Below are 12,505 nucleotides of genomic sequence, written 5' to 3' on the forward strand. Positions count from 1 at the left end.
GCAAATACAGTTTGTACAGTATAAAAAATATTAAACATATGTAATGTCCCCACAATTCAAACAAACAAACCACTAGATTACACCCTGGATTATCTATCATTAAAGACAACACTTCTGTCATCTGTCAATGATGTTTCATCTCATTCACTCATATGCTCCTGTCGCCATCATCTAAAATCTTTAAATATGCACAGTCTCCTATAAAAAGTGTAAACATGGTTATTACAACTCCTGTGTCACTGTAAAACAACAGGCTTATAAAACACATGAAACAGTGTTATGAAATGTAAAAATTGCCAGTAGTTTTCTGTGAAGGGTAGATTTAGGTGTAGGGTTAGTGTAGTGTAGCTTCATTTTGCTGAAATAGGAATGCTTTAAATCTCTTGAAATTACTTGAAGATTGAAGTTTATTTACTTTTCCGTTTAGCAATAGGCTTCTAAGATTAAATTATTGTAGAAAGTACATTGAAAGATACAATTACAGAAAAAAAGCAAATATAAAATACCAGAGAAATGTAAAAACACATTTTCAAAACATTTTCAATAATAAAGATATACATAGGACGTATATACATATACATCTGTCCACACATAGACAAAATATAAATCTATTCACACACACGCATACAATTAAATTAAACAACTGAAAAATTGTCATACAAGTGTAACAGCAAAAGGACCCTAAACATCCACTTTATATTCATTGAACAATCTAATACCTAAAGGAATAGCAGAACTAGCACAACATTTCTTGCAATAAATATTTATTAATCATCCTTAAATTTAATTTAACTTATAATTTGCTTTTATATTTTAGCCTATTATTTTTAGGTTTAAAAAAAGGGTTTTATTTTACTTTATAATTTTTGTTATTTCAAATATTTTAATAAAAGCATCTGCTGAGTGTCATTGCTTTAGCTTGCCTTGTTTGTCATTGCAGAGATTTACTGCCTTTAACTTGACTTGTTATGTTATTATTAACCCTGGCCTCCCTACTATGAATCAACAAAGTGGTGCCATGGAACATGTTAAATAACACCTACAGAGCAAAAGTTGATCTTTGACTGTGCTCTTAAATCATTTTAGTAATAATATCTCATAACAATAACAAACATGATATGTAAGTAATGTGTATATCATGATATCATGCCTAACCCATTATTGTGCTGCATTTACCTTGGTGTTCTTGTAGCCCTGATTACTGTGGGTCAATTGTAAAAAAAACTAACAACACCAACACAAAACCGTGTAGAAACCCTTGAATTTTTTTATGTCCTTTTACCCAGAATTCACATGGAAAAGGAGAGGAACTTTTTGACCACTCATATCTGCTGTGCTGCATGTGCAATTCCCCTGGAACTGCTTCTGTTTACAACAGTGATCACAAGCTAGATTCAAGTGATTGTTAAGGTTTGAATATGCGTAACATACATACACGATGAGCAAAACACTGCATTTTGAACAGTGAATAGCAAATACTTAAACTAATAACAAAACATACTTACAGTAGCTGATTCAGAAGTGCCAGATTGTCGTAGAAAAGTTAGAATTTTTTTTTAATTTTTTTTATTTAACCTTTATTTAACCAGGGAAATCCTGGAATGACCTCCTCTCCAATGTTCACGAAATGGTCGTTGCTGTTCTGTTGTAAGTGTTGCAGGCCCCGCCTCCGGAGGCCCGTTAGACAGATTAGTGTACCTGTAAAAACAGGATAAAATGAAAAGACCGGGAGAGTCAGGTCTCATCCTTCACAGCTCCTCTGTTGGTATGAGGAAGCTTGCGCAGTTCGCCAGTCCGTTCGCGACTCCAGGGTCAGAATATTAAAATAAGAGTACTTTTTCTTCTGTCCATGTAAACCAATATACATATGTTAATTTACACACTGCATAAAAAAATGAGTTGATCGTTGAACTTATAACAATATACAGATTTCAGTGAAAAATAAAAAAACACAATTGTATACATACTTTGTGTGTATCATAAGCAATCATAAAATGTCTTAAATGCATCTACTTTCGGATAGCCAAATAAAGGGTTTGTGCTTTCACCTAGATCAGGGGTAGGCAAGTTCGTTCCTAGAGAGCCTCAGTCCTGCATAGTTCAACTTCAACCCTAATCAAACACACCTGAATAAGCTCATCAATGTCTTTAAACTACAGGCAGATAAGGTTTTTTTTCAGGGTTGCAGCTGAACTCTCTAGGACCGAACTTGCCTACCCCTGGAAACACACAGCATCTCCCTGACATGGCTGCTTCAACACTAACTGTTACTGAAACCACATCTTTTTTCTTTGCGTGAACATTTGGGCAGCATTATGCAAATATTTCCACATAGTGATGTAGACATGTGTGGGTGTGTTTGAATGAGTCTTAACTTTGATAAAGAATATCTCTTTGGATTTGAGACTTTAGTCTTTGCTGAAAAACTATGCAAAGGTGCAGCTAGGGCAAAATATGCTTTAAACCCAATGGATGGTCGCCCCAAATGTTTATTTTATTTAGTTAATAGAAGTTAATTGAGAAATAAATTCTATTTGACATTATTTTTGATAGCATCCTCATTTTACAGCAAGTGCCTAAAACCTTTAACAGCTGTCATTTCTTCTGGATTTAGTCTGTCTCAGCACTGTCTGTCACTGTCTGGCTCCTTGTGCAAACAAAATTCTCACTTGATTATTGCAATTAATGGAAAGATTCATGTTTGGAGATTTAAACTGACATTTCCTTCCGACACACTACATCAAAATATAGAAATTTCTAAAATAACTTGAAAACATTATAATTATTTTATTTAATTTTTTTAGCTGGTGAAAATACTAGTGTCATATAACTTTGGCCAACACTGTAATTGTATGTTAATTTCTTATCTTGTTTTAATTATTTATGTTTTTCCTCTACAGAATAAGGAATAAGTGTTTGGACTCTACCAACTTCCAAGACATGTGGACTGACATTAGCCATAATGAGGGACATCTGCTTATGAACAGGTAATGCTTATAATGTGTGGCTGTATTGTTTCATATTAAAATAAAGAGCATCATTAGCTGGATCAGATCTGTTTGATTAGGGTTAGAGCTAAAATCTGCAGGACAGTGGCAATCCAGGACCGGTGTTTCCTATCCCTGATATAGAGTCTTTGTTTATTTATGTCTTTACAGACTAAGGGATAAGCTTGGACTGTGCAGAGTTCTCGGAAACTTGCCTTGAGTGACATCTGCTCATGGACAGGTGAATATAATTGATAATGTGTGTTGTTTAGTACTGAATGTGTAGGTTGCCGTCATTTCCTTTTTGAAAGGGGACACCTTTAAAGAGCAAATGATGGCAACCTAAGTAGGTGGGGAAGGGACGGTGGATGTAAAATTTTATACAGCTAATAATTTCTTTTCAGTCTGGTCAAAAGCATAACCCCTGCTGGACATTGTGCCGGAAGCTCCAGGGGGAGACCGTACTGGTATCCCCCTCCTTTGGGTGCACCCTTCACTCACACACACACACACACTACTCATTCATATCACAGAGATCTTACTGGGATCAAACCAGCAACCTCTGAACCCATGAGGCAGTGCTCATACCAGTGAGCCACAGATCTCTTGTCTGGAGATGTGAAGAAACTTATACTTCACTGTTCACCTGTGCGTTTTATATAAAGTATCAGATAAAGGCTTTAAAGCTGTGGTGTAGTGTCCAACACACTGAGGGGGGATTTGAACCCATGACTCCAGTGCATCCACGTGTGTGATTAACATGTGTTTAGCCACTAGCACCACTTTGGCTTTCACAATGTGGGCCTCTGTTCAAGGCAATTTGTTGGATATGATGCAATATGCAAGAGGTTTTTATTATTATTATTTTTTTTTTGACATAAGCAGCAGTGGGATTTGAACATAGGACTCCAGTATTAAAACACAGCACTTTACCTGTTGAGCCACTGAGTTTAAAATAAACCATAAAAGACTTATTTCAATAAATGCATAATTTTAACAAAGATTTTAAATCATGAAAGGAAAACTATTATCTGTTTTTTTTTTGTCATGAATAATTAATAATTCAACCACAACACTCTATATTTAAGCCACTGAATTTAAAGAGTTAATTTTTTTCTGTATGTTTTAAAAATGTTGAAAGCAATAATGTATGTGAACACAGGACTCCACATGCAGAACAACTTGTATTAATTTCATATGTTGAACAATTGAGCTGGACTTGGCAAATTTTTTATTCTCTCTCTTTTTTTATATATAAAAATAATAGAAATGGCAGGATTTGAACCTGTATTCTCAAGTTTGAGAGATTTCCCATCTTCAGCTCACAGTCAATTTAATAATTGGCGTCAAAAAATTGTTTTCCTTTAACACTAAAAGAGAAACAGATAACAGCGTTTGTCTTTCAGTCCTGCAGATGTAACATGTTACTTCATGTTCACTGTGGGGCTGTCAAACGTGCCGTTCCTAACCATTCAAGTGCTGTCTGAATCTGCGAACAATCATACGAAATCATTGCATAACTGTGAACATCAGACGCTTAAAAACAGCCTAGGATTTATTTTGTTTGTATTTTGGCCATGGCATGTGGCGTCCAGTTCAAAATATCGGACATTTTACTTCTCATTAAGCGATAATATGAGTCAATTTACTGCTAGATTCCGTGTTTATCTGCTTCTCGAGATCCTGACAAAATTATAGATTTATTTGAACATGTACTGTGTCCTCTCGCCGATCCTCCTCCTTCAGTTTGGCGTCGTTTAATAAATCTGCTAACACTCACTGACCACAAGAGGGAGCCGCTAATCACGTTTTCACCTGTTTTACAGTCAACGTGATAAACAGGGATTATGCTTGAGTAAGTAAATGTTAAAGTAAACTACACGTTTAAAAAACGAGTTGGGGACCAAACTTGAAGTCTTTTTCAGTTTGCTGGCACTATTAGACGAGTGTCTTGTGGGAAGGTAGCGTGCAGTTTTTCGTCCGCACCACTAGGGGCGCAAGTGGGCTCTGCTTCCGGCGAACTGTCCATCATTGACAGCATGACACCTGACAGCAGTGTCGACGACAACTTAAGACCGTTTTAAAGCCATGAAAGTGCAGATTCTGCCCATGACAGCTGAGTGACAGACTCTTAATGTGACTCAACAGCACATATTCAAGGCTACAATGAAACAAAACCTTCATATACTGCGATAAAGTGCATGAATCGAGGATTCCTGTAAGTAACTTCTCTTGTAAAGTCCTTAGTACTTATTTAGGTGTTTTTTTATTTTGTATCTAAGTTACTATTTGAGTTTGTAGTGAAGTATCATTCTTCTGATTGCACAAAGCGGGTCTTTAATGTGCTTTGCTGGAGTATTTAGGTGATGCTGCTGTTTATTTGATACACGCTGTCATTGTGTGTTTAAAAGTCTCAGAGTAATATTTATTAGTCATTTGACAGCTAGCTGAGCATGAATGAAAGCAGTGAGATCTTTAATGTAGGTTTACCACAGATTCCGTTAATATGTTGGCTGTTTTGTTAAATTTCAGAGTCAGACTTTAAGAATAATCTTGAGTTAGTTGTTGAATTGCATTGTGTGGGTCACAGAAAATATGTATATTTTAGGGCAGCAAATCTCTGAATATAGATCTTTAGCTTTATTGAAATGTAAAAAGTATACATCTTTTAAATTTTAAATCTTTACAGGCAAGAAAATGTAGCTTGATGTCCATTTGATCTATTTTCAGAGATTCAAAATGCTTTTGTACATTCAGTATAGAGTCTTTGTTTATATATGAAGAATTTATTTGCAAAAAAAAAGAAGATAACTTTGATATCTGTTTTTGCAAATAAACTCTTCATGTGTCTTTCCTCTACAGAATAAGGCATGTGGTTGGACTGTACAGAGTTCTGGGACATACGGTCATTCACCATAATGATGGACAACTCCTCATGGACAGGTGAATATAATTGATAAATGTGTGTTGTTGAGTACTGAATGTGTAGGTTGCCGTCATTTTCTTTTTGAAAGGGGGCACCTTTATAAAGCAAATGATGGCAACCTAAGTAGGTGGGGAAGGGACGGTGGATGTGAAATTTTATACAGCTAATAATTTCTTTTCAGTCTGGTCAAAAGCATAACCCCTGCTGGACATTGTGCCGGAAGCTCCAGGGGGAGACCGTACTGGTATCCCCCTCCTTTGGGTGCACCCTTCACTCACACACACACTACTCATTCATATCACAGAGATCTGACTGGGATTGAACCAGCAACCTCTGAACCCATGAGGCAGTGCTCATACCAGTGAGCCACAGATCTCTTGTCTGGAGATGTGAAGAAACTTATACTTCACTGTTCACCTGTGTGTTTTATATAAAGTATCAGATAAAGGCTTTAAAGCTGTGGTGTAGTGTCCAACACACTGAGGGGGGATTTGAACCCATGACTCCAGTGCATCCACGTGTGTGATTAACATGTGTTCAGCCACTAGCACCACTTTGGTTTTCACAATGTGGGCTGCTGTTTGAGGCACTTTGTTGGATGCAATATGTGAGATTTTTAACATAAGCAGCAGTGGGATTTGAACTCAGGACTTTACAAATGAAAGGCAACAATTTACCCACTAAACCATCAAATCTTAGCAGGTACTTATGTTATTTGGAAATATGATTTTTTTTAAAAACAAGCCGTAATATAAGAATAATAAATAATGTAACAGAACAAGCCCAACTCTTTGATTTGAACCAATAGTTTTATGTACAAAAGCCAAATAAATATCCTCTGATCCACAAATGTCACAGCACACTGGCTTTTCTTTCATGTGCTTGTATTATATATATGGACCATAATTGTTGTTCTAACATGCAGTGTTGGGATTTAAACCCACAATTTTAGGGGTATTTGTGTGTGCGATCAACACATTTAGCCACTAGTGCCACTCCAGCTTTCGCAACTAGTGGTGGAGTTTGGGGTACTTTGTTAGATGTAACGCAATACATGAGCATTTCAACATAAGCAATAAGTAAATATAGTATTTACTCGTTTGGAGTGTTTGGATAGGTTATAGAGCCATAACAGAAAAAGATTCTGAAGATGCAGAAAATGCTCAAACAGAAGAAGTCACAGAAACTCCTGAAGCTCTTCTCATCTTACATGAGACTGAGGAATGTTATAGCTCATTTATTATATTTATTCAGTATTTTATGACTCATGTGCTGTGTTATTCATTTCACATTAGGTAAATATACGTATATGAGTGCCATGTGTGACACATCTGAAAGGTTAAACTTCACAACTTTTTGATAATGTTATCTCTCTAGCAATTTATTATTTGAAGTTACAGTGCATAGTCTTCTTTCACTCTGTGGTCCTTCTTACTGGTGAAGGTGGTCGCATGTCATTGTTATCATTGTTAATGACCATAATGACTTCATCCTAGGCTGGAAGAGTGTGAATATACCTTTTTTAATAATACATTTTCCTAATAACACAAGAAAGAGCATATACTATCCCAACTGTTCAAACCCTCAAATCTGAAGTAATGTATGAACACAGATAGCACACAGTGAAAGCAGTTGTGCAAGCTTTTCTATGTTCCTCTTACATTGATTATTTCACATGAGGAAAATGATTGCAGGAGAATTCTGATTCACATATTTTCTATGCATTGTTACTGCCACACGTCTTAAACGAATCTGCCCTCTTGTGGTAAAATATTGCCAGTGCATTTCACTTATGTAAACAATATCAAGTTCGAAAGACTAAAAATGCGAGAGAAATCAGGGATCAGTTGCACAGGGTGTGTTGTAACGGGATCAGTTGTAACAGTCAGAATCAGAAACAACCTACGGTGATGTCATCCATTTCGTACACTCCCATCTCCATTTTGTGAAGTGGAGAAGTGGAATGTGTCTGTTAGCAAGATTGTGAATTTTATCACCAAAAAAAAATATTTTCAGGGAAGAAAGTCTTTATCATTATTATTATTTTAATCAAGATTATTTTTTGCCTAGCGTTCATTGTAATGTAGATTAAAAGATGACTTGCATAATCTTAATTAGCAATTAATTTGATTTTAGACATTAATGCTAACTTCAAACCCACCTTCAAAAAAGAGTTAGCCATGTAATGGTTGCTCGGGGTGTTCATTAAAAATGGTAGGAACACCGGGCAAAGGGCAAGAAAGAGACTGTTGTCTGGGAAGGGACAAAAGGAGAAAACAAGCAAAAAGCCCAAGTCCAGTGACCAAATGAGTTCTGATTCATCTGATGACACTTTGGAAATACCGTAGGTCAAAAGAAGAGTGGGTCAAGTGTGTTTCTTGTCAGTTCTGGGCCCATGAAGGGGAAGCCATCTACATTTGTCACAACTGTGAGACTGAACCCTTATGAGATATACACTATACACACACAGCAGTTTGTTATAGTTTTAAGTTTAATGTCCCATAAGAAATACACTACACACTGACACACACAGACATGTTAGTGTTAAGTTTAAAGTTCCAAAATGAATATACTATACAGACACACTGACATTTGTTATAGTTCTAATTTTAAAGTTCCACACACACACACACATTTGATATAGTGTTAAGATGAAAATTCTAACAAACTACAACACACACACACATAGCAATCGTTTATAGTCTTTACATTTTTCATTTTTGTTCTTCCATAAAAGTTCTTGCATTATCTGGAAAGGGTGGAGGTTTTGTTTCACAAAATTACCTCTTATTGTTACATCTACCCCAGCTAGTGTTACAACCACTGATCTATATATGACATACAGTATGTATCTGTGTGTTTCTCTATTCAGTAGAGGGGTAGGTTGTAACAACAAACCCTTTATATTTGACATTAACTCACATAATCTGTGAGTGTGTACAAGTTGAAGTGAGTTTTATTTGTAGCAGACAAACGTGGCTACAGTGTGTCAAAGTTTGAGAGGTCTGGCATGAACAACCACAAAAAGTGTTACTGTCATCCCGATGTCCCCTTAACATACACAGCCACCATGTTAAAAGGGTGAGAACTAATCTGACTGACTAGAAATTAGCCAATGGGTAGATTATCAGTCTTGCCTTTTTATATTTAAATTAGACAATCTAAGTTTTGTGGAACTGATTATGACCAGTGAAACAGATAACTTGTAAGACTAGCCTAAGCAGTTTATCCGACCCGACCCTGAATTATATTATGCATCAGATGAATCATATTTAGAAACAGATGTTCACACGCACATGTGCTCCAGTTGTGACAGAGAGCACCAGCAGTGAATCAGTCCGCTCTTTTTCCTGGTCGTCTGTGGAAGTTACACCGGAACATTACTGTGCACCGCTCGTTACAAACAAACTCCGAAACCTCTTTACAACCAAACCAGCGTTTTTATAGAAAATCTAACTTTATAAACGACGTTATTCATACTCACCAGAACGCCGTGATTATTTTATGCCTTGTTTTAGGTGTGTTCTTTACGCGGTTGTTAAGAAGTTTTTACTAAGTTAAGTTACCCGCGACGATATGTTTAGAATGAAGCAAAAATGGAAGTAAACGTTGAGTGCATAAATCTGAGCAGTTTGTTTCTTGTCCTGTAGCTTCGTAAGAGTGCTGACCTTAGACTGTTAAAACTTTGACGCGTTTCGTTTCGGTTTTAGGTTTTTGTCCCTTATGGCCGCTCTTACTTCAACTCTTCTAGTGATGCGCTTACATCAGAGGCGCGCTCGTGCGCTCGTGACGCTCCCGACACCTACGCACTCGAGTTCGCTGCTCGCGGGACTGACGCATCGGTACGTACCTGCTCCACTCCACACACAGTTTATTTCTTTAACATCACAAACCTGAGAATGTCAGCGAGCCTTATATGTTGTGTTTTATAATCTGCTCCTGTGTTCTCGGGTTGGGTATTGACTGGTGTTTTCTCTTCACATGTAACGTTAACCGTGGATTGATTGTGTTCATGGTAACAAATGTGTTATGACTAGACCTTCTGGGTACATAAATGTGGTGTACACTTGTGAACGTGTAATACTGTGCACATTTAAAGAGATTCATTTATAAACAAATCCGACAACTACAACACATCTAACGTTACAACTTCGCGGTTGGAAATTAAAAGCAGTGCAGAAGGATATATAGACCGTAAACGTCATGTCTAGTAAAAATTGATAGCCTGAATTCACTGTAAGTCGCTTTGAATAAAAGCGTCTGCTAAATGCATACATTTAAATTTTTAATTTAAATTTTTTACATGTCAGTGTGCACAAAGAAACAGAAGCATATACAGAGAAATTAGATTTGTTATTACCAGCCATGTGTGAATAAAGGTGTATATTTTCAGTTGTTTGTTTATGTGTAAGCTGTTTCATTCAGAAGCTGCTCAAATGTGTTTTTAACAGGTGTTTGTGCAGTTCAGAGGCTGGTGGAGCGTCCATGGCAGAGGAACCTTTAGTCAGTGCAGGGAATAACTTCCCACTGGATTACAGGCAAGAGCAAGATGTTACGTGTTCCAGACGGGACTCTCGTGGGTGCTTTGTGAACCCCTGGACAACATGGCAGTTCCCCTCCTACAGCACCATCGCTCGCCTGTTCCTCACCGAGAGGAACAACAGTAATGTTCCCAGTGCCAAAGAGGTAAACACACACACACACACACACTCTCTCTAAAATATAAATATATTTAAATCTGTTACATTTTACATTAATTAATGCATTATAAATAGGTATAATTGTAAATATATTTGATATAAATGTCTTTAATACAAAATTATACATACATCAAAATACAATCTAATTTAAACCAATAATAAAACCTGAAATAATATTCATGAGAAGAAATACATAAATTTTGTTGTTTAAAAATGAAAAAATGTTTTTGTGTTGTATCTTAAGGTTCTTGACCGTGAGTTGCCGATTCAGGAGCCATATTTCGTGCAGAGGCCAGACCAATGTGGGCAGACGGGCCCATCTGTGAGAGCGACCTGGCTAGGTCATGCCACAGTACTGGTGGAGATGGAAGGACTGGTGTTTCTGACTGACCCCATGTTTAGCCAGAGAGCATCTCCAGTGGCATTCATGGGCCCAAAGCGTTACCGTGACCCCCCTTGCACCATAGAACAGCTTCCTCGCCTGGACGCAGTAGTGATCAGTCACACACACTACGATCACCTCGACGCAGACTCTGTGGCAGCACTGAATGCTCGCTTTGGTTCCAGTTTGCACTGGTTTGTGCCACTCGGGTTGGCCGAATGGATGCAGAAGGCAGGTTGTGAGAATGTCACTGAGTTGGACTGGTGGGTGGGAAACTGCATTCCCGGGCACGACAGTGTCACATTTTTTTGCACGCCAGCACAGCACTGGTGCAAACGCACTCCTGTGGATGACAACAAAGCATTATGGGGAAGCTGGACAATCATAGGCCCCCATTGTCGTTTCTTCTTCGCTGGAGACACGGGATACTGTTCGGCATTTAAAGAGATTGGAAAACGCTTCGGACCATTCGACCTGGCTGCCATCCCGATTGGAGCGTACCTGCCTAGGTAAGACTGTAAAGAGCAGTTTGATTCCTAATCTAGTTGTCAGATCAACCTTATTTGATATTATGAATGTTGTTGGCTACTCAATGAATTACTTTTGGTCCTCTTTTGTAAAAAAAAAAAGTAGGTGTGTGTATTTGAAGTACATTTTGAAGTACATTAATGATACAACTTGTGTTCTTAGAGGAATCATGAAGTCTCAGCATGTGGACCCTGAAGAGGCTGTTCAGATTCACATGGACATTCAAGCCAAAACATCGCTGGCCATTCACTGGGGGACGTTTGCTTTGGCCTATGAGGTATGAGCCTGTCTGTCTCTCCCACATGTTCATTCTCTCAGTGTGCTCGGCCTCCACTGAGCTGGCCAGCTGTCACTGCTCTGATTGTGTGTAATTGTTGTCCAGCTGTGGTTGGGGAGTCCAGTCTTTGTTGTTGTATTGCGTCAGGCTTTACTGCTTTGCCTACGCTTTCATGCTTCTCTGAGGGAGAGTCTAGCCTGAAAAAGCATTTAGACATTTTCCAGCATATAATTTTACAGATTTCAAACTACATGCTGTTTACTTTCTCTCTCTCAGCATTATCTTGACCCTCCAGCACGTTTGCGTGAGGCTATGGTGAATCATGGATTGAATCCAGATCTGTTCTTCATTCTTCATCACGGAGAGTCACGGAAGATCGACCACAAAGACACACACTAAACAGAAACCCAGGAAGTATGCAGATACATATATGTGATGATGCTTTACACAGGCTGCATTTTCATAAATTATTTTACAGCTAAAGATTGTGCCGATCCAGTGGCTGGACTCTGGATTTAATGCAACATGAATGTTTAAAAATGTATTAGATTTCTAATATAATTTGTCACTTAAAATATCATGCTGTAATCATAATAAAAGAGCATCTGAATTTAACCTCTGCGGACTGGAATAACATTGGACAGGTGAGTTCTTACCCGAGGACCTAATCGGTCGTAATCACTCATAAGATGCAGAAGAACCAAA

The 12,505-nt window shown here is 37.7% G+C and overlaps 2 protein-coding genes across 3 annotated transcripts in view; both read left to right on the forward strand.

The window, feature by feature from the left end:
• Positions 1–6,768, forward strand: part of ints13 (integrator complex subunit 13) — a 37,154-nt gene extending 30,386 nt beyond the window's left edge. Inside the window, exons 16-19 of one of the 2 annotated variants that reach the window (XR_003278525.1) lie at positions 2,901–2,987; positions 3,159–3,228; positions 5,850–5,930; positions 6,077–6,768. The gene's annotated coding sequence lies outside the window, so the exon portion shown is untranslated. The remainder of the gene's footprint in view (positions 1–2,900; positions 2,988–3,158; positions 3,229–5,849; positions 5,931–6,076) is intronic. The other variant, XR_003278524.1, reaches the window with a different exon arrangement.
• Positions 6,769–9,247: 2,479 nt separating this feature from the next.
• On the forward strand, positions 9,248–12,415 carry napepld (N-acyl phosphatidylethanolamine phospholipase D). The gene is made up of 5 exons (XM_026232198.1): positions 9,248–9,755; positions 10,365–10,599; positions 10,858–11,504; positions 11,686–11,800; positions 12,077–12,415. The coding sequence occupies exons 1-5, from the start codon at positions 9,637–9,639 to the stop codon at positions 12,197–12,199; spliced, it is 1,239 nt and encodes a 412-aa protein (XP_026087983.1). The 5' UTR covers positions 9,248–9,636; the 3' UTR covers positions 12,200–12,415.
• Positions 12,416–12,505: the final 90 nt, after the last annotated feature.

This window comes from Carassius auratus, chromosome 4 (assembly GCF_003368295.1).
Source record: "Carassius auratus strain Wakin chromosome 4, ASM336829v1, whole genome shotgun sequence".
Lineage (NCBI taxonomy): Eukaryota > Metazoa > Chordata > Actinopteri > Cypriniformes > Cyprinidae > Carassius > Carassius auratus.

Coding starts and splice junctions, on each gene's coding strand:
- napepld (XM_026232198.1), top strand. CDS start 9,637: ATGGCCGCTCTTACTTCAACTCTTCTAGTGATGCGCTTACATCAGAGG. Junction 11,505..11,685: donor ATTGGAGCGTACCTGCCTAG/GTAAGACTGTAA, acceptor TTGTGTTCTTAG/AGGAATCATGAAGTCTCAGC. Junction 11,801..12,076: donor CGTTTGCTTTGGCCTATGAG/GTATGAGCCTGT, acceptor TCTCTCTCTCAG/CATTATCTTGACCCTCCAGC.